Source organism: Cynocephalus volans, chromosome 6 (genome assembly GCF_027409185.1).
Source record: "Cynocephalus volans isolate mCynVol1 chromosome 6, mCynVol1.pri, whole genome shotgun sequence".
Lineage (NCBI taxonomy): Eukaryota > Metazoa > Chordata > Mammalia > Dermoptera > Cynocephalidae > Cynocephalus > Cynocephalus volans.
In genome coordinates this window covers 144,613,311-144,636,859 of record NC_084465.1, presented here as the reverse complement: position 1 = coordinate 144,636,859, position 23,549 = coordinate 144,613,311, and the positions used below count along the sequence as shown (strand labels likewise).

General features: G+C 34.0%; 1 protein-coding gene across 1 annotated transcript in view; it reads right to left on the bottom strand.

The window, feature by feature from the left end:
* The window catches only part of MYO3A (myosin IIIA), a 69,721-nt gene extending 48,501 nt beyond the window's left edge, over positions 1 to 21,220 (bottom strand). The window contains exons 1-2 of the mRNA XM_063100293.1: positions 21,053 to 21,220; positions 18,253 to 18,387 (exon numbers count right to left, since the gene is read on the bottom strand). Of these exons, the coding sequence (XP_062956363.1) occupies positions 18,253 to 18,387; positions 21,053 to 21,220 (303 nt within the window). The remainder of the gene's footprint in view (positions 1 to 18,252; positions 18,388 to 21,052) is intronic.
* Between the last annotated feature and the right edge of the window lie 2,329 nt (positions 21,221 to 23,549).

Below are 23,549 nucleotides of genomic sequence, written 5' to 3'. Positions count from 1 at the left end.
ACACCAAGAATATGCAAAAAGGACCTAAAATAATAATGGAGCATACAAAATTAATCCAAGTTCAATATAGAGTCCCTCTAGAGTGTCTTCTCAGAAACTATTTAAATTATTCTACTCATGGTTGAATTTTATATCCAGTACATTTTTACCTAAGTGAGGTACTGACACAGAAAATATTCCTGACATGATATATATGAATTTTCAGCTAATATTACTTTAGGTTAAGAAAATTGGTTTTTGAAAGAATTTTAATTTATTCCTTTATATTTAACACATATTTATTGAATTATTACTATATGCAAAGCACTGAGTATGTGTTAAAGTGGATTAAAGATGACTAGGACAGCTTCTGCTCACAAGAGGCTTAGAATACAGTCAGAGCAGTGGTTTTCAACCGGGGGAGATTTTGCCCCCAAAGGACACTTCACAATGTTTGGAGATATATTTTATAGTCAGGGCTGGGGAGCTGGTACCGATGTCTGGAGGCCAAAACTGCTGCCAAACATCTGACAGTGCATGGGACAGCACCCTACAACAAAGAATCACCCAGGCCAAAATGTCAACAGTGCCTAGGTTGAAAAACCCCTAATTAGAGGGATAAAAAGCAATTACCTAGATCATATGTTAGGTCTTGAGCTATAGTTATGTGGATAAAAGAATTATGTACAAAGTACTGTGAAAAGAATTTCACAAGGAGACTTGATAACATAGAGTTGGAAGGGGGAAAACAAGATTTTAAAGAGAGGATAGAATCTGCTGTCACATATGATGAAAATAGTTTTCTCCAAGTTGTTTTTGTGTATTTACTTTGGTTATGATGTCTTCTGGAATACAGAAGTGTACTCTGGGAGGATGGGTGATTCAGATTTATCCATTTTTTTTTCTTTATGTTCACTGTTGTTTCTTTTTTAGTAATGCTCAGAAGAAAGGCTTTTTTCCAAACTAGTGACCCCCACAAGATAAGTCATTTTCATAGTATGCCTTTACTTAAGCTCACTAGATTTTAAAAAACAGGCATATTAGAAACAAAGCAGGAAGTTTTTTTAATAGTTAGAAAAGAAAAAATGTCATTCGCTCTAATAACTGCAAACATTCTACTCTATTATGCAGGAGCCATTGAACTTGCTTGTAGAGCAGGAGACAGACCCTCACAATTGGTTGTACACTAATGTGCAGTTTTCAGCAGAAAGTTTCTCTCTTCAGAAAGAAAGGTCAATTAAGTCACACTAGAATATGAGGTGAAAGACATAAATATCAATTTTCTAAGAACTCTGTGAAAAGTCACTGATGACAGAAAAAGAAAAGAAAATGATTTCATAATCCTCTAGAGATCTAAGTAAACAATATGGAAAAAAAATTATAGTCAAACGTTTCCAGGCAATGAAATAGTAGACAAGAGGCTGTGCTAATAGTCTGCACACATCAAAAACACTAAACACAATTACCATGAGGTATAATAGTGTCTTATCAAAGGGTTTTCACACAAACCTGTCTGAAAACATAAATATAGAAATCTAAAGCACATAAACAACCTCTCCCCATAAAATTTAAATTTTGTTGCTTGAATTTACATGACAAATCCCTTAAAAATGGTAATAGTTATCTGAACAGTACAATTAAGATAGTAATTTTCTACATATGATCTATAATTAGCTTACAATCTAATTTACATTAGCTAAGTATTTCTTGCAAATAATAAAGTACAATATTAGGAGCTATATAACTTTACTCCTATTTCCAATAAATGCAGTCATTTTTTCAAGTTAAAGGCACTTAAAAAAAAAAAAAACAGATAAACTCAAAATCACTATCTGAGTTTAACATATAAAAGGAATAGAATAAGTTATGAAAGTCAGATTTCAAATTTTACTTACAGATAACAGTATATTTGAAAATATCAGAAGCTTTATTTCCTTTATGCCTTCTACTATACTGTTTGCTATATATATTATGATAAATAATTTACATTTAGAAACCAGTTTGGGAGTAAAGAACAAAAAACTAAATAAAATTGCAAAGAGATAGCAACACTGAAATGACAGAACATCCTCACTCCTGTTCCCCCAAATTACAGAAACTCTTCTGTGTGATATTTTTGGCAGAAGGCCTCTCATTCTCTATCTGGAAGCAGTGAAATGGAGAACAAAGAGAAAGAAAAAATGCCTTTCTCTTTTGTGCATCTATTCTATAAAGAACACATTCCTAAGATTTTTTTAACTTGTAGTTTTTATGACTCCATGCATTAGAAAGAGATAGTGTAAAGCTAGACTCTTGCCCTTCAGAGTCAGGAAATTCCCATTTTGTATGACTTAAGACACAAAAGTTTTATTCCTGCATTCATTTCATTTGTTAAATTATACTGAGAAAAAAATACCCCCAATTATTTTAATTAAGAGACAAGTGACAGAGAAAATCACAAATGACAAAATGTTTAAAATAAAATATTTTCTTAACTTTTTGTTTCTTTTGAATATATATTAGTTTATCCTCTTGACTATAGCTGTGTCTGCCATTAGGACAAATCATTGGGTAAGGCTTTACAAGGACTCTGACTGGGAAGAATTGAAGTTTCTAATAATCCCATCCTCTTGGACCCTGCCTAACCCCTTTTGCACCCGTTCCATTCAGGAAATTTATTTCTGTGACTGTTGCCTATGCAGGACCACTGGCTTAATTTTCAGAATAAAAAAGGTTTTTTAAATGAAACTTCAAGGAGAGTTAGGTTAAAATGGAAAAGAAATGGTAGGAGAGGATGAATAGGACAAACAGAAGTTATTAAACGGACTGTAGATACTAAATATCAATATAGCACAAATTGTTTTGTGGTTGGAAATCTTCCAAAAGAACTTCCAAATCCGATCACAACATTAACTCTCTAATTCCTCATTTAGAATTAGTGAAATTTCAAAGATGGTCTTGGATAAAATTTACTTTTGCTCAACTAGCATAAAATGCCCTTTTTACATAAAGAAAAGTAACAAGATAATAGGAAAACTGAAGTATGAGTTTGTTTTTAATGAATATGAAGGATTGAAATACATACAATGAAATACAAATATTCTTAAATTAGGCAATAGATCATAAAAATGAAAATGATCTTACATTTTTCCTTTAAAAATAATTGCATCTAGGTGAATGTCATATTTAGCCTACGCAATTTTTAAATCACCAATATAGACTGAAAAAGGGAATTTATAATAACAGGCTGAAAAACACTTAAGTATAGCTTTGCAAGACAATGCTAAAATAGACCCTTAATGTTCTTTAATCGAACAAAATTGAAGTGTAATTTTCCAAAACCAGACCTACACTAATTAAATAACAGAGTAGCACGGAAAATGAATTCTCTACCCTGGCTATAGAGAAACATTAAAAAAAAAAACCACCCACAAAACCTAAATCAAAGGGCATAATATTCTGTAAACAGATTATTACAACTTCCTTACACAAGACAGCCTTTATAAGCTCTTTGAATGTATTGTTTTTACTACACTAGGAGAGAATATCAAATTTCTGAAAAAGGATTGCTGATTTCTACAGTTAGCAGTTCTGACTTTTCCTGGTTTTCAATTGTTTTTATTTACACTAAGAATGTTCTAACACCATTAGCTTAGTCTGATCATATTCTGTGTAAGGCCACAAAAGCTGAAACTCTTATTTTCTAATATTCATTCTAGTTTTTGCTTTGCTCATTTTATAAAAGTGCTATCAACATTCATGTTTTCTGGATCATTTGTTAGGTGTCTGTGTAACATTATAAGACACTGCCGTACATTTCCAAAGTAACTGCACCATTTTACACTGCTATGAGCAATGTATAAGAGTTCAGTTTGCTCCACAGCATTGCCAATACTCTGTATTATCAGTCTTTTTAATTTTAGGTACCCATTTTAGTGGGTACCTAATAGTATCTCATTGTGTTTTTAATTTAAATTTTCTCAAAGACTAAAGATGTTGAAAATATTTTATATGTATACTTTTTGTTCAAATTTTTGCTCACTTATTCTTAAACCAAATGGATGCACTTTATTGGGTGAAATTTCTATTATTCTTAGTTGCTGAGAGTATTTGTTACATGTGGGTGTTGAATTTCGCACAGGTTTTTTGTGATTTTTTTTCACTTTGATTCTGTTAATGTTATTATAATGCAGTGAATTTTTAATGTTTTAACAAACGCATTTCTGGAATAAACCCTATTCAGTTGTGATGTATTAACATTTTCATATAATGCGGTATTTAATTTGTTAATATTTTATGAAGGATTTTTGAACATATATTCATGTGGAATGTTAGACAAGTTTTCTTGTATTGTCTTCATCTTCTGTTGTCAATGTAATGCTGGCCTCATAAAATGAGTCAGCAAGACTGATTATTTCTTTCTTAAATCATGGGATTCTTGTTTCCAGAATGGTGGTATGAAGAACTCATGGGTCTGTTCTCCAGTGAAACAACCATAACTGGTGAAAATTAGAAAAATAAACAACCATTTAAAGTCTTTGGAAATTGTCACAAAGACATATAGCAAATGAAGAAACATTCAAGATCGTAACTCAATCTTGGTGAGAACATCAAGCCTGTGGCACTTAAGCCACACTTTCCCCCACATCCCCAACCAGCTCAGTGTGACAAAAGCTCTACTGTGGGTGGATATTGGCAAGATGGGGTTTCCTCTCCCCACAGTTCCCACTCAAGGTCTATGGTATTATCCTGGGAAGGGAAGACCACCAACATTTCTCACACACTCCCAACTCCATGCTGCAGAAGCTAAATTCAAGGCAAGTGCATGGAGCCCCCTTCCTCCCCAGCCCACATTCATAGGATGGAGGTTCTAACTTAGGTACAGCAGACTGACAATAATATGGATATTATATTTTTCAGTTCTAGAGGTTCTTTTTTTATAGTTTCCCTTTCTTTCAACATTATGTTCATGTTTTCCTTTAAATCCTTGAACATATTTATAACTGTTTTAAAGTCCTAACCTGCTAATTCCAACATCTCTGTTATTTCTGTTTCTATTGATGAATTTTTCTTCTGATAATGGATTATATTTTCCCGATCCTTCACATATCTAGTAATTTAATATTGCAGTTGGACACTGTTAATGTTACATTATTAAATGTCTGGATTAATGAATGTTGAATTTTGTTCTGGCAGGCAGTTAATTTACTTATGGATCAACTTGGACCTTGTAGGGAGCTCTTATAGGGCTAGTTTAGCTCTTCCTCTTATGTGTAACATTTGTGGGGGTCTCTACTAAATGCCTCAAGTGTTCAGTGAAGTTTCTGCATTTGATTGGTCATAACTCAAGCATCTGTCAAACCTGCACAAACTCCAATAGTTGTTCAGATTACTCCCCTACAGTAATTTTTCCTCTGGTCATTGTTCTTTTCTCAACTGCTTGAGGTTTCAAAGCATATCCAGCTTGGTTTTCAATCAAAGACTTTGATGTCTTTATTTAAATTACGTATATAACGTTTATGTAGATTCCTGGAGCTTTTTTTCTCTTTAACTTCTTCTTCTCTGCAAATCCCAGCCAATTCTGCCTTTCCAATATTTTCACTTCAGAAAGATTGCTTTTATCTTGGGAATGCCCTCCTTGTGCCTGTGGTCTGGAAATTGCCTCTAAGAATATAGACCAGGTGTTGTAGTGTTCACCTCATTTGTTTCCTTTTCTCAATATCATAGGCCTAAGCTGTCTCTTTTTCAATGTTTGAAAAGTTTGTTTTTTAAAATATATTTTGTCCAGTTTCTAGTTGTTTATGGTACAATAGCATGTGGATACCTATACTGTCATGGTCAGAAGCAAAAGCTGCAGATTATTTTTATGCACACTGAAATTTGAGAACCTCTGACAGTGTTTTCTAAACATTTTTTTTGATAAGAATCACCTAAATAATTGTTTAAAAAATACAGTTTACAAACTTGGTGGTTTTGCTTCAGTAGGATCATGATGGTGTGATTCTTATCATTAGAGTAGTTTGGAGAATATTTCAAAGAATAAAGGTACCCAAAATATTCCTTTTGTTGTTTTTGGGTTGCAGATTAAAACGCTACCTCCTCACATATGGCTTCTTTGACTATTCTTTTTATAAAAGTTCTTCTCTTTCATTTGCTATTAACATACCCATTTATATTCTTCATAGCACTAACAAAAATTCAATTACTTAGTGTTTTTATTTAGTTTTAATTATCTTTTCCCACCACTAGACTGTAAGCTCCATGATGACAGAGTCTGTCTTGTTCTCTACTGAATGCCTGGAACCTACCAAAATGGCCAGCCCAAAGTAAGAGATTACTATTTATGAAATAAATAAATGACTGCATGGATAAACTTAAGTCTGTAAACTTATGCATGCACATACACACACACATGCACATACAAAATGACAGAAGGCCATCTTTTTACATGGTATGGAAAGTCACCTCCTCAAAGTGCGACATGTTTGCCTCATTTCAATAAAATACATTAATGTACCAAATTTTGGATTTCAATAAAATACTTATAAAACATTAATGAAAATTGGCACCATCACCTCATAGACATTTTCTAAAATGTACTTTTGTAGTGTGTAAAATTTGCACATTGATTTTCTAATGTGTAAACTAGGAGCACAATTTTTAAGGTATTATTGATATATAATTGACTCATTTAAGTATGCAGTTTGATGTATTTTGGTAATTGTATACAATCATGTAACTACTAAATCAAAATATAGAACACTTCCCTCACCCTAAAATGTTCTCAAATTCTTGAGAAAATACTATCACACACTGGTAATCTTATTAACAAAAAATCTTTGATAACAAAGAGAAAATAACTTAGTAGAAAAAATATTTTAATGTGTACAATAAAAATCTGTGAATTTTATCAAATAGCAAGACATCTCTGGTCACCTCATAAAGTTTCCCCTGAAGTAATACTATGAACGTGCACTTGTATTCAGAGAGGCAAATGCTTTTGTAAGCATTGAAGTACTATTAGGGAAAAAAGACATACAAAAGTTTTATATATTATTTATATATTTCCTAGGTTAGAAGAGTATAAAGAAATAGATTTAGACTGTTTTTCCATCTTGCCCTTTACACACAAAATAAAGTGAAAAGACTCTAGGTAATTGACTGTCTGTTCTGTTGCACGTACACCAAATAACAGCCTTTTCTATGAGAGCTGGGAATGGTTGTTGCAGCCCTAAGCACATGAAAGGAATCACACTGTTAGTCTGTTACTCCACTGCAATTGTGAACTGCCAAAGGGATGAAGGGAAATGCTGTGCCATCAGAGGAACTCAGAAGCCCAGCTTCCTACCTCTGCCCTATTTCTCCTGACCCCTCACACATATACAAGTTTGTAATGGCTTTAGTCCCCTTCTGCATACATGTTATTTTCAGGGCAGTAACATTAAAGAGTTAATAGCTGAACAAATAGAAGCACACATTTATTCTAACTCACCTTCTTTCTATCATCCTTTCCTCATGACAGGTCTCATATTACTTACTAGATGTAAGCATAAAAACAGAATAACCAATAATGTATGACATATTAAAGTAGTATTTATGCCTATGAAAACCACTTTGATGACCTAAAATGAGCATTTGAGAGGTTTTATGACTATTTACTGAATTTTTGTGCTTTCAAATACCACCTGAGATTTCCAGTCTTTGATCTCCTGAAAGGGATATAATTTCAAAGAGAAAAATTGTTATAATTGGAAAGCAATGAGAGAAAGCAGTGTCTCTATTAAGAACGAACAAATCAGAAAAATAAATAAATAAATAAATCAGGACCAGTTCCGATGAATAACAGAATGCAGTGTGCAGCACCACTGGGAAGGAGCAATTACAGCTAAGATTGGATTACGAGAGAAAGGGTCTTTTAACAGAAAGATGTCCTAACTCCGAATTTTGGCTTCATTGTGGCAGAAGGCACACTAAGCAAATAGCTCCTGAGAGAAAAGTCTGGACTTCCCTACATACTTAAAATGTGGTTGTTCATCCAACCAAGAAAAGGAAAATTACAGTGAAATCTCAGTTCTTCCCTTTTCATTCATTAGTAGCAAATGCTTAATACAAGACTGATTTAACTCAATTTTTATTCCTTTTTTTTTTTTTTTTTTTACCGTGGTTTGGATAATAAGCTTATACAGAAACCTAGTCCAACCCTCACCTTCCTAGGTCCCCTCCATCCTTGATACTGACCCTCAACAACAGACATTAGAAATTAAAGGAAGTACAAGGTCAAAAGAGGTATGTACATCTTACTAAAGAGACGTGGTGGCAATAGGAAGAAAGGAATATAATAAGGTATTTCAAAATGCGATGTAAGTGAAAAGAAACAGACAAACAACATTGCTTCTCCCTTTATACCTCCATCATTAGGACAACCTAAAATATTATGTGACAATAAAAATCCCCATTGATGTTCTGTAAAATAACAAAATCAGTTCCCAGTGCAGAAAATTTTCTACCCCTTCTCTTATTAGGTAGTTTCATTCAAGTGTGTAACTGGAATTTCAGAGGGCCAGCAACTCAGCAAACCTGGACAAGATTTAGAGTCTAAAAATGAACATACGGAGAATTAAGATGGAATTAATTCCTAAACAGAGTCTTGTATATCATTCGTTCTCAAAAATTTGTAGAAGAATAAAATGAAGAAATCATACAGGAAAGTGAAAATTTGTATCAAAAAGTAGAAGAAATAATTCAAAAATCACAACTAGAGAAAATAGACAGCCCAGAAAGATCTGGGAAAAATTTATTCTTAGGATTTCACTTCTGGATTGAAATAAAAGTAAAGTAATTTTTCATGGTGAAAAGTCACTGCACAAGTTTGTCTAGCCTGGTACAGTCTTCCCCACATGCCAGGCCTATAATGAGGTCTGTCACTCATTGCTCAGTTATACTCCGTCCAGCACACACCTTCTTAATGTAGATTCACATTAACATCACAGCCCCTCTTTAGCTACTCTTTTGGTATCCTTACGCAAAATAATTTATTAGGGCTTTATTATGATAAGAGGCATAATTAACAGTTATTTTGTGGTATGAAGTATTGATGCCAGAAGCAAATTTTCTGAGAGTGCCTCTAAAGCAGCACCTGCACCATTCATGTTTATAAATCAGGTAATTGTACATCTAGCCACTCATGTGTATATGTAATCAGTCTAATTTAGATATGCAAATCAATTATCTTATATCAGTTTGCCAACTTTGCTTTCTTTACCCTTTTTTCCACTTTATAAAGTCAGATCAGATTTCTGAAATATCATTTTATTAAACTACATTTTTCTCAAGCCATTGAAGGATTTTCCAAATTCGCCATATGATAATAAAACAAAAGGACAAAGTTTAAAAAAGCTGTTAAGACTACTGATTCATTACATAGGGATGCTGCTTCACTTGTACTGGATATTCCAAAACCATTTTATTCAGCCTACTGCTCTGTCAAAAAAACATTTAACTATGATCAAGATTCTCCAGCTCTCACCTAATTCTAACTGATAATACTGAGAAATGTCAAAATAATTAGAATAGAGATTTGATAAGCATAAAAGGCAATAACTGATCTCATTCAATAATTTTAAGCTCTGGGCAAAAATTTATACCTGTTTCCTTGCCCATTTAGGCATACATTAGGTAGAATACCTGGATCTCCATTTAAAAGCTAATCTGCCAATGATTCTACATGGAAGAATATTTTTATTTATTTTTTAATTTATTTTTTTTTGTGTGTGTGTCTTCTTCCCCACTGCCCCATTTGTTTGTGTATTTATTTATTTATTTATTTTTAGCTCCCACAAATAAGTGAGAACATGTGGTATTTCTCTGTCTATGCCTGACTTATTTCACTTAATATAATTTTTACTAAGTCCAGCCATGTTGCTGTGAATGGTAGTATTTCATTTTTTTTCTAGCAGAGTAGAATTTCATTGTGTAGATATACCACATTTTCCTTACCACTCATCTGATGATGGGCATTTAGGCTGGTTCCAACTCCTGGCTACTGTAAATAGTGCTGCAATAAACACTGGAGTACTGGTATCCCTTCAGCATGATGATTTCCATTACTCTGGGTATACTGTCAGCAGTGGAATAGCTGGGTCATATGGTAGATCTATCTGCAATTGTTTGAGGAAACTCCAAACCAATTTCCAGAAAGGCTGCACCATTTTTGCAGTCCCACCAACTGTGTAGGAGGGTACCTTTTTCTCTGCAACATCGCCAGCATTTATCATTCTCAGTCTTTTGGATATTCTCTTTCCTAACTGGGGTGAGATGGTATCTCAGTGTGGTTTTGATTTGCATTTCCTGAATGCTGAGTGATGTTGAGCATCTTTTCATGTGTCTGTTGGTCATTTGTATATCTTCCTTTGAGAAATGCCTATTCAGCTCCTTTACCCATTTTTTAATTGGGTTACTTGGTTTTTGCTGTAAAGTTGTTTGAGTTCCTTGTATATTCTGGATATTAATCCTTTGTTAGATGTATATTTTGCAAACATTTTCTCCCACTTTGTTAGTTGTAATCCCATTTGTTTATTTTTCCATTAGTTGCCTGTGCTTTTGGGGTCATATTCATGAAGTCTGTACCCAATCCTACTCCCTGGACTGTTTCCCCTGTGTTTTCTTTAAGGAGTTTTATTGTTTCAGGGTGTATATTTAATTCTTTAATCCATTTTGAGTTGATTTGGGTATATGGTGAGAGGTATGGGTCTAGTTTCATTCTCCTACATATGGATTCCAGTTTTCCCAGCACCATTTGCTGAAGAGGCAGTCTCTTCCCCAGTGTATAAGCTTGGTGTCTTTGTCAAAGATCAGATGGCTATAGGTGTATGGGTTGATTTCTGGGTTCTATATTCTATTCCATTGATCCATGTGTCTGTTTTTATTCTAGTACCATGCTGTTTTGGTTATTATAGCTTTGTAGTATAGTTTAAAGTCAGGTAGTGTTATGCCTCCATCTTTATTTTTTTTGCTCAGAATTGCTTTGGCTATGCATGGTATTTTGTTATTCTATATAAATGTTAGGATTGTTTTTTTCCATTTCAGAGAAAAATGTCATTGGAATTTTGATGGGGATTGCATTGAATTTATAGACCACTTTGTGTAATATGGACATTTTCACAATGTTAATTCTTCCAATCCAAGAGCATGGGATATGTTTCCATCTTCGGGTATCCTTTTTAATTTCTCTCAACAGTGGTTTGTAGTTCTCATTGCAGAGATTTATCACATCCTTGGTTAACTTTATTGCTAAATATTTTATTTCTTTGGTGGTATTGTAAATGGGCTAGCTTTCTTGATTTCTTTTTCTGCATGTTCACTGTTGGAGTATAGAAATGCTACTGATTTTTGTGTGTTGATTTTATATCCTGCAACTTTGTTGAAATCATTTATCAATGCTAAGAGTTTTTCTGTAGAGGCTTTAGGCTGTTCCATATATAGGATTATGTCATCTGCAAACAGGGACAGTTTGACTTCATCATTTCCAGTCTGGATGCCCTTTATTTCTTTCTCTTCTCTGATTGCTCTGGCTAGTACTTCCAACACTATGCTGAATAGGAGTGGTGAAAGTGGGCATCCTTGTTTAGTTCCTTTCAGCTTTTCCCTGTTCAGGATGAGATTGGCAGTGGGCTTATAATATATGGCTTTAATTATGTTGAGATACTTTCTGTCTATACCTAACTTGTAGAGAGTCTTTATCATGAACGAATGTTGAATTTTGTCAAATGCTTTTTCAGCGTCTATAGAGTTGATCATATGGTCTTTGTCTTTGATTTTATTGATGTGGTGTATCACATTTATTGATTTGCATATGTTGAACCAATCTTGCATCCCTGGGCTGGACCCCACTTGATCATGGTGTATAATTTTGTTTATGTGTTGCTATATTCTGTTAGCTAGCATTTTATTGAGGATTTTTGCTTCTATATTCATCAAGTATATTGGCCTGTAGTTTTCTGTTTTTGTTGTATCTTTATCTGGTTTTGGTGTTAGGGTGATGTTTGCTTCATAGAATGAGTTTGAGAGAATGGCCTTTGTTTTGGCCTATCTTTTGGAATAGTTTGTAGAGAATTGGTATCAATTCCTCTTTGAAGGTTTAGTAGAATTCTGCAGTGAACCCATCTGGTCCCAGGTTTTCTTTGTTGGGAGGCTTATGATAACAGCTTCAATCTCTTTTATTGTTACTGGTCTGTTCAGATTTTCTACACTTTCTTGGCTCAGTTTCAGTAGTTTGTTTTTGTCCAGAAATTTATCCATTTCCTCCAGATTTTCAAATTTGTTGGTATATAGTTGTTTATAGTAGTCTCTAATGATTTCTTGTATTTTTGAGGTTCAATTGTAATATTACCTTTTTCATTTCTAATTTTTGTTATTTGGGTCTTCTCTCTTCTTTTTTTAGTTAGCCTTGCTAATGGTTTGTCAATTTTATTTATCTTTTCAGAAAACCACCTTTCTGATTCATTGATCTTTTGTATTGTTTTTTGGGTTTCTATTTCATTAAGTTCTGCTCTGATCTCAATGATTTCTTTCCATCTGCAAACTTTGGGTTTGATTGTTCTTGTTTTTCTAGTTCTTTAAGGTGAAGTGTTAGGTTGTGCACTTGCCATCTTTCCATTCTTCTGAAGTAAGCCTTTGATGTGATAAATTTCTCCCTTAGAACTGCTTTTGCAGTATCCCACAGGTTTTGGTATGATGTGTCATTATTTTCGTTAGTTTCAATAAATTTTTTGATTTCCTGTTCAATTTCTTCTTGGACCCATACGTCATTGAGTAGAATGCTATTTAATTTCCATGTGTTTGTATAGTTTCCAGAGTTTCATTTGTTATTGATTTCTAATTTTAATCCATTGTGATCTCAAAAAATACATTGAATAATTCCAATTTTTTTGAATTTGTTGAGACTTGATTTGTGACCTAACATGTGATCTATCCTAGAGAATGTTCCATGTGATGATGAGAAGAATGAATATTCTGAGGTTGTTAGATGGAATGCTCTGTCTATGTTGGATGGGATATCTATCTGCCAAGTCCAATTGGTCTAAAGTGTTGTTTAGACCTTGTGTTTCTCTATTGATTCTTTGCCTAGATGATCTCTCCAATATTGACAGTGGAGTATTCAGGTTCTCTGTTATTACAGTATTACTGTCTATCTCATTCTTTAGGCCTAATAATGTTTGCTTTATAAATCTGGCTGCTCTGACATTGGGTGCTTATATATTTAGGATTGTTATGTCTTCTTGATGGATAAATCCTTTTATCATTATATAGTGGCCTTCTTTATCTCTTTTTATGGGTTTTGGTTTAAAGTCTATTTTATCAGATATAAAAAGAGCTAATCCAGCTCATTTTTCATTTCTATTTGCATGATATATCTTTTCCTATCCTTTCACTCTTAGTCTTTACAGGTGAGGTGAGTCTCTTGAAGGCAGCATATAGTTGGGTCCACCTTTTTAATCCAGTCAGTCAGTCTGTGTCTTTTGAGTGGGGAATTTAATCTTTTTACACTGAGTTGCTATTGAAAGGTATTGATTTATACCTAGCATTTTGTTGATTTTTGTTTGGATGTCTTAAGTATCTTTTCTTTCTGATTTTCTGTTTGTCTTCTGTATTTGTTGGTTTCTTGGGGTGGTAGATAAACTATTTTTTTCTTTATTGTTAGCATTTTTGTTTTACTAGTGGGTTTTGATTTTTCTTGGGTTTTTATGGCAGTGGTGGTTGTTTTTCAGGAACCAAACCCAGTACTCCCTTGAGGATTTCTTGTAAGTGTGGTTGTATGGTAGTGAACTCCCACAGTTTTTGTTTGTCTGAGAAATATACTATTTGTCCTTCATTTTGGAATGATAGTCTTGCTGGATAAAGTATTCTTGGCTGGCAATCTTTGTCTTTTAGTATTTTGAATATATCATCCCATTCTTTTCTGGCTTTTAGGGTTTCTGATGAAAAGTCTGATGTTAGTCTGATTGGGGCTCCCTTATAGGTGACTTGATGCTTCTCTCTTGCAGCTTTTAAGATTCTCTCTTTGTCTTTGAGTTTTGCCAATTTGACTATAACATGTCTTGGAGAGGACTTTTTTGGGTTGAATATGTTTGGGGATATTTGAGCTTCCTGAATCTGAAGATCTGTGTCTTTCCCTATACCTGGGAAGTTTTCTGCCATTATTTCATTGCATATGTTTTCAAGGTCATTTCCTTTTTCCTCCCCTTCTGGAATACCCACAATTTGGATATCTGAGCACTTAAGGTTGTCTGTTATCTCTCTTACATTTTCTTCAATGCTTTTAATTTTTTTCTTTTTTTTCTGTCCACCTGTGTTATTTCAAACAGCTCATCTTCAAGGTTGGAAATTTTCTCTTCTGCTTGTTGTAGCTTGATGGTTAAACTCTCTGTTCTGTTTTTTATTTCATTGAATGAATTCTTCAGCTCTGCAAGCTCTACAACAGTCTTTTTCAGGGCATTGATTTCTTTGCACATTTCTTCTTTCAGGTCCTGTATACTTTTTCTCATTTCATTGTGTTGTCTGAGTTTTCTTGTATCTCATTTAGTTTCCTTAGAATTGTTGCTCAAAATTCCTCATCAGTCATTTCCTGTTCTATAGGATCTAGAGCTCGAGAGTTATTATTATCCTTTGGTAGTGGTATACTCCCTTGATTTTTCATATTTCTGGTATCTTTCCTTTGGTGTTTAGTGAATGGGGCAAGGGATTTCACAGTCCACTCATTCGACCCTAATGTTTGGCTAGGATCCTGCAGGGACTGCCAATTTGGCATGGCTGCCTCAGTGCCTGTGGGTGGGAGGCTTGGGCCTCTCTGGGCTGCGGGGACTGGCCTGGGCTGGGAGTCCCATAGCAGTGCCTACCATTTCCGATGTGGGTGGGTTGGGGCCCTGTGGGCCTGGCAGCTTTAGGGCCTTTCTGGGTGGCATGCACTGGCCTGGCCTGGGAGTCCCGTGGCAGTGCCTATCTTCTCCAGCGTGGGTGCCTCAGGATGCGTGGGCCTAGCAGCTCTCAGGCCTCTCTCCGGGCCTCTATCTGATCAAGAGTCTCCAGCTCTCACCTAATTCCAACTGATAATACTGAGAAGTGCCAAAAGAATTAGAATAGAGATTCGATAAGCCTAAAAGGCAATAATTGATCTCATTCAATAATTTTAAGCTCTAGGCAAAAATTTATACCGGTTTCCCTGCACATTTAGGCCTACATTAGGTAGAATACCTGGATCTCCATTTACATGCTAATCTGTCAATGATTCTACATGGAAGAAAAATTTTTAAATGTATTATTGAAAATGTTTCAAAGGATATAAACATGTGAAATTTTATTCAAGGCTTTATCAAGGATTTTCACTGCATTATATCTCAAATATACAAACTGAAACATGAAGTAAACTCTTTAAAATTCTCCATTAATGTAAGGCAAAATGGTTTAAGTTCATAATTTATGTTCTATTACTTGTGTAATTAAGTTTAGATGATAAAATTTTTGCTTTGTTTTACTATGGGATTCAACTAAAAATATAAAGCTATCTTAAACTAAAGAAACATAAAATAATCCTGAAATCATAAATAAGTTGTCTATTTTTAAATGGTTGCTTAAAAATTTTTTAAACTTTGTAAAATAATATAATATACAGCTTCAAATGATGACATGGTTCTTGAAAATACTATTTTACATTTTGAAAGTGTCTATAGTACAATTAAAGGTGGCAGATGTAACATATAAAAAATTTATTTCCTTTTATTCATGACTGTCCATTAAAATGCTAGTAAAGGAATAAACAAGTATAAGCCACAAAGAAAAAGAGGACAGAAAAAGGGAGAACAGTAGGCAGGAAATTTCAACAAAATTTTGCAATATGGAAAGCAGATGAGCAAGTGGTAACTAATTTAGCAATGCAGAGGAAGCCACAAATTAAAGTGCTTGGTGAGACTATTTTGCAGTTACCTGAGCAGATTAATCCAGACAGCGCTAGGGAAGAGTAGAGGTGGATGTGTAGTTGGGAGGGAAGGGGCATGAAACAAGGGATCATTTGGAAGTCTCTAATCAAAAGACTTGACACTTTTATTCCACACACAAAATATCAATGTCCAGGAGCCTACTTGAGCATTTCTCAAATACACACCCAGGTAAGAGACTGGAGGTTTTATCCCCTACAGAAACTGAATTGAAGGGACTCGAGATTTGGTGACATAAGCAGGATGGGTAATGAAAGTGAGGCACATGCTAAAGATGATGTGCAGAATAGAGAAGTAAGTGCAGAATAGAGAAGTAAGCACAGAAAGAGGAGATCAAGGATCCAGGAAACTGGATTCCACCCAGGTGAGTAGCAGAGAGATACCAAAGAGGTCAGTTGCATGGCAGACCTCCAGACTAGAGCAGGAAGACATAAGGTTACAGAAACACAGTTGACAATCTTGCCAAAATTAAGAACATGGATTACTAAATGAGATACTAGAGAAGCTCAGCCATACTTTCTAGGTACAGCAATTATAACAAATCAAAAGTTCAGACCTGTTCAGGAGAAGGTGGCACCACTAAACTGGATCTACATTTTTATTGCTTTATATTATCAGCCCTTTGGTACTACCTGCTTTTTACTAACTCAGTGAATATATTTACTTTAGAAAAGATAAAAATAATTAAGTCTACTTGAAATTATAGTAGGTGAATAAATAGAATAATTTCATGAGTAATACTGTCAACCACCAAACATACAAAATAATGAAATAAATATGTGAAATATTAAGTGTTTTTTTTAATAGTTTTAAGTATTTTCTACAATGATCATCCATTATTCGTAGGATCATTTAGAAACCATAATAGAAAAATATGAATATAAAGTATGAAAATAAACATAATTTATACATGATTATTGTGACTGCTATGGTTTGAATGTGTTCCCTCCAAAATTCAGGTGTTGCCCATGTGATAGTGTTAGAAGTAGAGCCTTTAAGAGATGATTAGGCCATGAGAGCTCTTCCCTCATTAACTGATTAAGGCCTTACAAAAGAGGCTTTATGCAGCGTCAGGCCCTTTTGTCTTTCCACTTTCCTCCACGTGACAACAACGTTCCTCCCCTCTGGAGGATGCAGCAACAAGGCATCATCTTGGAAGCAGAGAGCAGCCCTCACCAGACAACTGAACCTGCTGGCACCTCGATCTTGTACTGCCCATCCTCCAGAACTGTGAGAAATAAATTTCTCTTCTTTATAAATTACCCAGTGTGCGGTTTTTTGTCATAGCAGTACAAATGAACTAAGACAGTGCCACGTCAAGGAAAACCAGTGAATATTTTTTAAAAAACCCAAATAATAATAACAATAAATAAAATAATAACGAGTAAAATAAATATATGCTGTTACAATAGACAAATATAAGCAATTTTTAAAAAATCTAATAGATTTTATTGGAATTAATGAATACCTCACTTGAATAACAATATTCAATGAAAATCAGGAAAATTGAATTCTTCTAGGACCAGCAGTAATCTCGGTGGGGCATATTCTAGTACCCCTGTCTTAGAGAGGACTGTCCAAATGTAAGAAAACTTACTCTCAGAGCTTGAAAAGGCAGTTTCCCTTTAGCAACTTATTATCAATACCGTTTTTAGTAAGTTTTCTTCCTCATAAATGTCAATCTCTAGTTCTGTAGTTTATGTCATTAGTATTCAATAAAGACAGAAAAAGAAAATCATAACTCACTATTTTTGTCTAATGAAACCTCACTTAACATTCATTTTCTCTTATATTCTAGCACCTGGCACAGAGCCTCGGTCACATGCTAACTGAACAAAATATAGATGAATATATAAATATTATAATGAAATACCTTTTTCATTTGTTTTTCTGCAGGAAAAATAATCTGTTTCTCTAGTCTTTAATTGCTGAGTCATCTCCTTTTCATCTTTAACAGTTTTTGTGGCTTTTCTTTAATTTCCTGATGTATATCTGATAAGGGAAGGCCAGAACTGGGCACAACATTATACTGAGGACATGACAAGTCAGGAACATACTAGAAGTACTGTTTCATAGTGTCAATGTTACATAAATATTAAGTCATTCCAGTGCCACACCTCAAATTTCTACCAATACAAGTAATGCTGAAACACTTATCTCTGGTGGGCCTGTTAGCTTGGTTGGTTAGAGCACAGCCTTGTAACACTTAGGTAAAGGGTTTGGATCTTCCTACCAGTCAGCTGCCACCAAAAAAAAAAAAAGAAAAAAGAAAAAAAGAAAAAGAAAAGAAAAGAAAAACACTTACCTCGAGAACCAACCACAGCTTATCTCCATTTATTTTATCCTTCTTAAAGTAAATCCCATAGAATTTGACAACATTAGGGTGGTCAGAAAGTGCTTTTAAGATGTTATACTCTGCTTCAATCTCTTCATCAATATCCTAGTTTCAAAAAGTCATAAGAGAACTGTGAGAAAAACATGAATAATGTCAAAGGAACATATTACGGACTACCAAATAAAAAATTTAATTTTGCAAAAGCAAGATCATAGTAGTTTTTATTGTGCTTAGTACTATATATTGAAATTTCTCATTACATTGTTTAAGGGGAGAGAATGTGATTTTTATACTAATCAAATGCATCTCAAGTTATATTAATTTTATTGAATTAAAAATGGGAAAAATAAAAAGCTATTTCTGTATGCAATTAGAAAGAAACATACATGGAGAACTACTTCACATGATTTTGCTTTGTTTGCATTTTTAGCTTTGTTACAATGTCCAAGCCATTGATTTGAAATAAAAACTTCTCAGACTAGAAAGCTGGTTCATTTTGTTTCTTTGGAAGACAGGATATTTGGAAGCTATCAAAAACCAGTTATACAAGCAATAAATTCCTACTTTTCAAAAAAAGTAAAACAGAGGTAAATGATAAAAGACGGTATATGACCTGTAGTTAACTAAAGGCCCATTCACCAGAAATAGAACAGATTGCTATTTTATCAATAAAATTGCAAGATGGTCACTTAGTCATATTTCCAGAAAATCACATATGCATGAAACAATTCACAGAGTAATAAGTGGGAGAAATCTTTACTAATATTGCTCTTATAAGACACTTACTGTCTACATTGTTTTACTACAGAATCATGGAATCACGGAGATAGAAAGAAATTTAGACCTGAACTCTTAATTTTAAATGAAGAAAGTCAAGATCAAAGAAGTTAGAGTCAAAGTCGATTAGAGCAAAATCCAGGTCTAGACTCCAAGTCTACTACATTCTAATCTTGCTCATGTAATCCTTTTCTTGGAGAGAAAATTACTAATTCAAAATACATAATAGTAAGACTCCTTAAATTAAAAAAGAGCCAATCTTTGTAAAGTGCTTGGATGCATTTAAACTTATTTGAGATTATAATCTCTTGTTTATAAATCTTTTTTATTTGACTTGTGACATGATGAATGAAGAGTAAATAAATAATTCTTAGGAAAACATACAAGAGAGGGTACTTCAACAAGTTCACAGAAAGCTTCATATTATCTTTTAATTCTATTTTTCCACAAACTTTTTGAAGTACCCTCATATACGTACTATAATAAGAATAAAAGCAAAAGAACAAATTAAATACTATAGTTATGAAATCAATATGTCTTGTAAAAGCAATAGTACAAACATGATTTATAAAGTTTCTAAGTATACCACACATGAAGAAGTAATGAAAATTACATGTATTATAAGCCATTTGCTTTTCTCTAACAAGAAGGAAGGGAATAGGAGAGATACATTTGTTATGGGGCCAGACAATAGGATCAAGCTAAAGTCCTTTCTCTTGCTGACATGATCCCCAACCCCTAACAGCAAAGGCTAGAAAAAAAAGAGGTATAGCCACTTGGGTTTAACTTGTCCCATCTTCCCTCCATTTAAATAGGAAAATTCCAATAAGCAATGTGAATACATTCAGCATCATTAAGCCTAGTGCTTCTCTTTTTATTCCTCCAGTATATCTAATTTACTGCTTTAAAATAACCTTCCCTCCTTTTCTCCTCTGCTCAAAATAATATGGAGCAGTGTAGTTATAATCACTTTAGCAGAAATAAACAATCAAAAAAGAAAGAGCAACGCTAAGATGAAAAAACAGAGCTCTAGAGACCTTTTGTGGTTTCCTGCAGTTTGTTAGTGGATGAACTATGACAAGGACCTAGGACTCTGATGGCCTCCCCACAAACCTCTCATCATTTCCATCATGCTATGTTTCCATCACGTGTGCAAGAGTCTCGTAATTGGAGCTCACTCTCAATAGAAGTTGAGGAGTATGTGATTATGGAGCTCATTCTGGCTCACCTCTGTGCTCCGGGAGACTGAGGTATCTCCCAGTAGCCTGAAGATATTCCAAATGGACAGCTCTCATTCCCAGAAAACAGAATCTTGGCAGTCTCCTCATGTACGTAATGACAGAGAAAAGGCTTGGTAGTTTCCCTTATCACAACAGCTCTTAAAAAGCAAGGTGGTGACCCCCACTGGGGCCTCACTTAAGCAGAGACCAACAGGACTGAATATGAAATTCAATTCCTTCACAATGAGGAACCTCACCCCAATTATAAATCAACACCATTTATGCTTTGGAAACATTTAAGCAAACCTGAAAACTAATTTCCCTTCTCTATAATAAATTTAATTTTTAAAAAATCCTCTTCAGTTTGGCCAAAAGAAATGCTGCCTGAAGCCTAAATAAATGCAGGAAGAAAAGGAGATCTGGTTAAGATGACATTTTAGGGTTAAGATAACTCATGAATTTGTATTTTTACAGTTTTTTGAAATCTAAAATAATATTGACTCAGCTGTTGAGAACTGCATTTGTTTATGTGTTTATGCATGCATTCATTAATTTATCAAGTGCTTATTGTGCCTTATTATATATGTTAAGCACATAAACTAGGAAAATCAAACAAGTAGACTTTTATTTTACATATTTTTTTCAAATTGTAACTTGTTTTAGAATGACATTGTGATGGATAAATCAAGATAAGATACTTACAGAATTTTTAACTGTTTAATACAGATGAAAACAAAGTGAATTAGGGAGAAAAAAAAACCAGTGTGACTTACGTGAATTGGATCCAGAATTTTGACTGCTGCTTTTTGGCCATTTTTCTTATTCAATACTTTAAAAACTTTCCCATAAGTTCCTTTGCCAATCGTTTCAGTGATTTCCCAAGTATCAGAAGGATCGGGAAAGTTATCAAAGATGACTGTTTTTCCAATTAATGGAAACATCTCAAAAGATTAAATCACTGGAAAGAGAAAGCACAGTTTCATCTCCATTTGATTGTAGATATTAAATGGCACACATAAAGTCAGAAGAAATTATTAACATTTTCACTGATACAACAGAAAATATACAACAGTAATCAAACATACTTAGAGTCGTAGAAAAGTTTAATTTCAATTCTTCATTGCAAACAGAATAATATGAGTTTAATAATGCTTTGAAAGCAGGGCTTTATTTCTATGTTTACTATAGTCCCATATTAATTGCTACTAATTCTTTTCAGATTAAAATAAGACATATATTTATATCATTTTGATTTATTTCTTTATACTCAGGTATTACAATGAATCAAAGAATTTTAGAATGAACCATAGCGATGATAAAATTCAACTTCCTCATTTAAGCAAATCCCACACTTTATAAGTGTTTGTGTTTTATGTAACTTCTCTAACTCAATAATGAATCCTCTTAACTGCTCTTAGGATAAAACTTCCTTAACATAACCTACCAGGTCCTTTAAAATATTGCCCTTAATTTCCTAGCCTCATTGCTCAACACCTCTTCTTTAATATACTATGATCTAACTACTCTGGATCTGTCAGTTCATTTCTTTCTTGCTTGACTGTCTTCATATTCACTATCCCATGTATTTCTGCCTCTGGCTTCTTTGCTAAATTCTAACACCTACTTGTCTTTTAGGTCTCAGCTTAGGTGTCACTTCCTCCAAATACAACCACTGTCCATCCTATTGGGTTGCATACTTCTCCTCTGTACTTCAACAGCACTCTGTACCGCTGTTATTTGACATCATTACTGTATGACCAGCACCAGGCATGGTGCTGAAATAATTAATTAATCAATTTATTGATAGAATATAGTCGATGAGGTCAGATGACTTTATAAAAGAGATTTTAGATATAATTTGAGATAAGATTCCAGGTTTCTTAACTTCCAAGTAATGCTCTTAATCTTCCATGTTTTCCCTATATTACAGTCAACAATTTCTATAAAATTATTTTTAAAAGGAGGAACCAAAAAAAAAAAGGAAAGTGCTCTCAGCACTCCTGGTAGCCCTCACATCTTTTCAACTATCTGTACAAAAATATACATTTTTCAGTATTAAAATTTTGATTGCAGTTGTGTTTGTATGTGTGTGCACATACATAGAAACATATCTACTAATATTTCATAATATTAGTCCACGAAATTCACTTGTCTAACCACACTTACAACTTCAAACTTCATCCACACCACCAATCCATTGATTCCCCACTTTTTTTTTTATGTCCATCAACCCTCTGCAGTCTTCATTCTCTCCTCATTCTCTCCTTCCCCAGCATAGATTCTACAGCTTGTATTATTGTGACATCTTTGCCAGCATCCTCAACACTCTTGTTCCTCTCTTTCTCCAGCACATTCTTCTGGGGAGAAAACCTACATCTTTTTCACACCTGTGCCTATAGCTGGAGAAAAGCACACAACCATGTTGACTAGTTTCTCTTTAAATTCAGGGTAATGAACCTACCTGTAGACTCCCCAACACTGCCTAGCAATCCTACAGTGCTTCCTTGGTTTGTATATTTCCCCGTCTCTGGAGTTACTATTTCACAGTAATATCTCTACTCAAATTTCCGTCTCCTCAAATTGTTCCCCCTTTTCTGACCATCCCTTCTCACAAAACTTCATAATTGATTCCTTCATTTCATAATTAATTGGAAAAATAGGATCAATAATAAATTCCTTAATCTACTCACCTCAAAAACTACAAACCAATGTGCATCAAACAATATAACTTTCTTTAAAAGGCCTTTCCTGACCAACATTCACAGAGTTAGCTTTCCCTGCTTATGCTGTTATTCTTCAATTAGAATGTAAGCTACATGAGGGTGGGACTTTGTTATTTTTACTACTGAATCCACAATTCCCAGAAGAATGACTAGTGCATAGCAGGCAATCAGTAAATATTGGCTAAATGGGCAAACGTTCATTTGTTTATGTTAATTCTGACAGCAGAGACCTTCTCTATCTTGTTCACTTCCAAATCTAATAACGTCTAACTCTGTGTATGGCAAATAGTAGGTTTTAAATATATAGCTTTTGAATAAGTAAATATGTATGGCTCTTTTTTTGAAGAAAAAGTAGGAGAGAGAAATAAGGATTAGGGAGAACTGAAAAGAATATGAAAATCCAAAACAAAATAAGGATCACATTCTGATTCATTATACTTAAGGGCACATCATCATGGCTATGAATGCCTGCTGAAAATTATATCACTACATAAAAACACACCTCTGAATAGTTTTTAGAACATCTAATCTTTACGAAATTTGTGCC